This window comes from Cynara cardunculus, assembly GCF_001531365.2.
Source record: "Cynara cardunculus var. scolymus isolate 2C chromosome LG 14, CcrdV1, whole genome shotgun sequence".
NCBI lineage: Eukaryota > Viridiplantae > Streptophyta > Magnoliopsida > Asterales > Asteraceae > Cynara > Cynara cardunculus.
The window spans coordinates 1,087,031-1,091,603 of NC_037541.1; the positions used below are offsets into that span (position 1 = coordinate 1,087,031).

A 4,573-nucleotide genomic window follows, 5' to 3' on the forward strand; every position below is an offset into this window, starting at 1 on the left:
TATATTTAATTTTTTTATATTTAAAATTTTATTATATAAATGTATTATAATTCAAATATTTAATTTCTTATTTTGTTAATTATTGCTACATTCGGGAAATAATTATATGATAATTAATAGATAATCACTGGGTTTGAGTGTTTGACGGTAATAGATAAAATGATAGAAGAAGGACATTCTTGTATATTGTTAAAGAGATTAGAAAATACGAGCAAAAACTATTTAAATTAGAAAAATAAGTAATTTTATATTTATTTAAATAATCAATTTTCTTGTATTAAGAAAGGTAAAAATGTTGATAACATACGAATAAATGATTCATATGTGAATTACTTGAAAATTTGAAAAAGATCATTTAAAGATGCATATATGAATCCACGTTTATTTACCTATTTTTTTTATTAATTATTCACATATAAAAATTCATATGTGAATCAACGTTTCATTTCACCAGTAATGCATGTATAAAGGTTTTTTTTTTACCAAAGTAACCAAAATATACGTAATATATTAATAAAATAGTCATTTTTTTTTTCATGTTTTACCAAAATAACCACATGGATCGCCTCCAAGGGACGATTTGACCATAAGGCGCGCGATCCAACCTCTTTGACCCAAAAAAGTACATAAAAATTATTTTAAATTGATTTGTGGGGCCCACGTGTATCTGATTTGGGGGACCAAGTATCTGATTTATCTTAAATAGTAGGATTACCCCCACCTACCCTAGGATCTTCCCCCGAGGGCGATGCGGCTTACACGTTTGACTGTTATTTTGTCTTATAGTGAGGAAATCGATTCAACAATTAAGGGGTGTTTTCAATAAACGGGGAAGGATTTTGATTGTTATTTTGACTATTTTATTCATGGTTTTACTCTATAAAATCTAACACTTCTACTTTCACAATCCGTAACCATTAAACACAATGTACGATCACAACCTTAACACAAAAGAAATCACGTCAAGCTTTATAATTTTTACTACTTTTTTTAAACGCATGAATGAACCAACGATTGCTTTTATATTTTCTTATAAAATTAATTTTTTTTATAACCACTGAATATTAATATTTTTTAATAATTGTTGATACGAAAAAAATTATTGTCCCCCAAATCAGATACCAATAAATTTTTTCGTATCAACAATTATTAAAAAAAAATTAACATTCAGTGGTTATAAAAATATAATTCTTTTAAGAAAATATAAAAACATTCATTGGTTCATTTATGCGTTTAAAAAAGTAGTAAAATTATAAAACTTGACGTGATTTCATATTGTGGTAAGGTGTTTAAGAGTTACGATTTGTGATAGTAGAAGTGTTTAAACCACAACATTTGGTCTTAAAACAGTAAAAAAAAACTAGTCAAAATCGCCTACCCCCATTTATTAAAGAACACTCTTTAATTGTCAAATCGATTTCCTCACTAGAAGACAAAACAGGGTCAAAGTTGGAGGGAGGGCCGGATCGCCCCCGAGGGAAGATCTTGGGTTAGGTAGGGGCAATATATCCCCCCTATTCAAGACAAACCAAATCATGTCCTTGAGTCCTTGATACATAGAAAGTAAAATATAATCAATAAAACTGTTTATTATTATAAAATTAATAAAAATTTAAATGTATATAATTGTCTATTTTATATTTCAAAAAAAGTTTATAAATAAAATATAGTTAATTTGTAATAAAACTAAAAATATGGTGGTTAAAAAACACATTCCTTTAATTGTTTGCGATTTTCAATACGAACTAGTTATTTTTAAGTTATTTGTATCGAGTCTGAACTACCTGTACACATCACATGTACAGTCTATTTAACATGTTTAAGTTCCAAAATCTAGACCAAACTCAGTATTTTAGTTTGACATAGAATCTAAACCGTCAAAATTAATGAATCCAGTCACATCAATCAAATTGACTAAATTCGATTTCTCTTTCGGTTTTCACGTACAAAAAAATACACATACACGCTTATCTAACTGAATGGAAACAGAAGAAATAAATGGATGCGAGATTCATACAAAGGTCTCAAAAATTAAAAGTTAACTGATAACTACTGTACTGTATTCTTTGTTTTTAACGTTTATTATTAATTTGCTCGTATATTGATATATAATATATATATATATATATATATATATATATATATATTTGCTTGTTTATAAAAGTTTAGTGTTTGATTTAACACTGATAATTTTTTGTATCAATCCCAAAATTCGGACTCTTATACTTTACTGTATTATTCAAGAAAGTTATCTGAAAAGATGTACTGATTCAAATTCGAAGAAACATGATATTTGAATAAATGGAAAGCAAATTTTTTTTCACTTCTTCGAGTTTGGTTTTCGGAAATTTTACGAAGTTATAAAAAAATCACGACTTAGAGGGGTCAAAATGGGCATGTCGGACAATTTAAGTAACGAGTCAAAAACGGGTTCGTGTCAGAACAAGTTGGGTTGACTCACCAATATTTTTTTTATTATGTAATAAATAATTCATCTTTTTTAATCCATTTGGTCTATTCGACACATTCCTTTTTTGGATTATTTATTATTTACGTATTTGATATTGTAAAGATAAAATATAACCAAAAGTAATCCAATTTATTACACCGTTGAGGACAATATTACATGATGAGGTCTTAGCACAAGAAAACTTATCGGAAATGAAATTATGGCTGAAATTATCCGTACGAAAGCTTGAAATCACTAATATTTGTTGCGTTTGAGGAAATTGAGGAGGAGTTGATTCACTTTGTCGGGAAATTGTTCATGAACAAAATGAGAACCTTCAGGCACAAATATGATTTCAAGGTTTGGTACGTAATTCTTGACACCATTCGTCAAGTATTCCTCCATTCCGGGGATGTTGAAGAAGAAATCTTTATCGCCTGTGATGAACAGTGCTGGAGTTTCGATTCGCAGATTATTCGGGTCTTGGTTTGGAGGTTCAACTTTCTCCAATAATGATCTGCAATGATTAACGAAAATTGATGACAACATATAAACAGAGTCGCGAAAAAGGCCAGAGTTACATGAACCTCACCTTGCTGTCTGGCAGTTCTATATAATTTAAAATTTGGGCCCCATTGTGATTGCTACTCATCTTACAATATAATAAAACCGGCAATTGAAATCATATAGACTGATTTTCAACTTCAGATATTATAACTCTCTTTGTCCCGTGAAAATTACTGAACTGTTGGACACATGGTTAATGTAATTCAAGACTGTTAAATATGTACCTTAAAGAAAAATCCACGAATTTTAAAAAATTACACATTTGGACGTTGTTTAACAAAAAAATTTGAAAAAAAAAATCTCATTTTTGTCGTGTTCCATATTTTGCTCATATGAAAGTTACATACGTTGTTATGTTATAATTTTATAAATGTCGCATCAAGCATGCTGTAAAACAACATAAACTCAGTAGACGTAAGTTGGCTCTATTATCATGCATATCTCATGGTTATAAAAAGTTCATGTACATGATATGCTCGATGAATTACCTGTAAGGAACATGGAGTGCGGTTAGAAATCCAGACTTCTTATACGAAGTAGCATAGATATCAAGATCCTCCTCTGTGAGCCAAGAGGGTAGAGGAGCCGTTGGATCCACCAAATCCATAATCTCCTCGTTTTCACCAGCTATGGGTAGTTCCCTTTCAGAGAACAAAACGTAGATGCCTCTCACCACGGTTTTAGCATCAAACCGACCAAAATCAGCTTCCGCTCTTCCAGGTTCCTAATACAAATTTCAATTATATCGATGAAATTGGATTCCAGACTTTAAGAAACGTAAAGGATGAGAAAGGGTGTGTACCTGCCATCTTCGCATGTAGAAACCTTCAGGGAGGGTCTGAATTTGCTGCAAAGCCTGAGGGGGCATATAAGGAACGCCCAATGTTACAATTCCTGCAAGTTTCTCTGGGAAGAAAATGGAAAATATGTAGCCAACCATTGATCCAAAATCCTTAGCAATCACAAACACCTAAGAAACGATACAAAAATAGGTCAGCCAGTTGGTATCCATAATCATATAAAAAAAATATGTAACCAAAAAACACAGACAAAGATACGTACCTTAGATATGGCAAGAGATTGCAGGATGATGGCAATATCTGTGACCAAATCAACAAATGACGTCTTCTCGGGTTCTGCAGGGACGTCAGACAGTCCATATCCTCTGTAATCCGGTGCAATGACTCTAAAACCGGCTTCTGCAATGGCAATCATCTGATGGCGCCAAGTATACCATATCTCAGGAAATCCGTGTAGGAAAAGCACTGCGGGCGATGATTCCGACCCAATCTCGGCTACATGGAGCTTCAACTTATCGACTTGAACGTAATTATGCTTAATTTGATCCATTTATTTTCAGAATGAAGTTGAAAATTATATGAAGACTATGTTTGTGTGTGCTTTTATAAAGCAAAGGTGTTGGTTTGAGTTTTCGGTTATGTGTTTGTGCTTATATATGGTTTTCAGCCGCTTTATTGTGACTTTTTCCAAATATTAATTTTTTTAATTCAACTATTTATTTTTTTGTTTCTTAAATTCAAATTATTTTTTCAAATA

At 31.2% G+C, this 4,573-nt stretch overlaps 1 protein-coding gene across 1 annotated transcript; it reads right to left on the reverse strand.

Annotated features, from left to right (window-relative positions):
* Positions 1-2,631: 2,631 nt before the first annotated feature.
* Positions 2,632-4,366, reverse strand: LOC112527021 (AB hydrolase superfamily protein YfhM-like). The gene is made up of 4 exons (XM_025137496.1): positions 4,079-4,366; positions 3,819-3,986; positions 3,505-3,740; positions 2,632-2,966 (listed from the first exon to the last, which is right to left on the reverse strand). The coding sequence occupies exons 1-4, from the start codon at positions 4,364-4,366 to the stop codon at positions 2,705-2,707; spliced, it is 954 nt and encodes a 317-aa protein (XP_024993264.1). The 3' UTR covers positions 2,632-2,704.
* Positions 4,367-4,573: the final 207 nt, after the last annotated feature.

Bases quoted from the DNA above. Each gene is read 5' to 3' on its own strand.
- LOC112527021 (XM_025137496.1), bottom strand. From the start codon at position 4,366: ATGGATCAAATTAAGCATAATTACGTTCAAGTCGATAAGTTGAAGCTC. The intron at 3,987-4,078 runs GTACGTATCTTT...ATCGTTTCTTAG, and splicing joins AATCTCTTGCCATATCTAAG to GTGTTTGTGATTGCTAAGGA. The intron at 3,741-3,818 runs GTACACACCCTT...AATTTGTATTAG, and splicing joins TCTACATGCGAAGATGGCAG to GAACCTGGAAGAGCGGAAGC.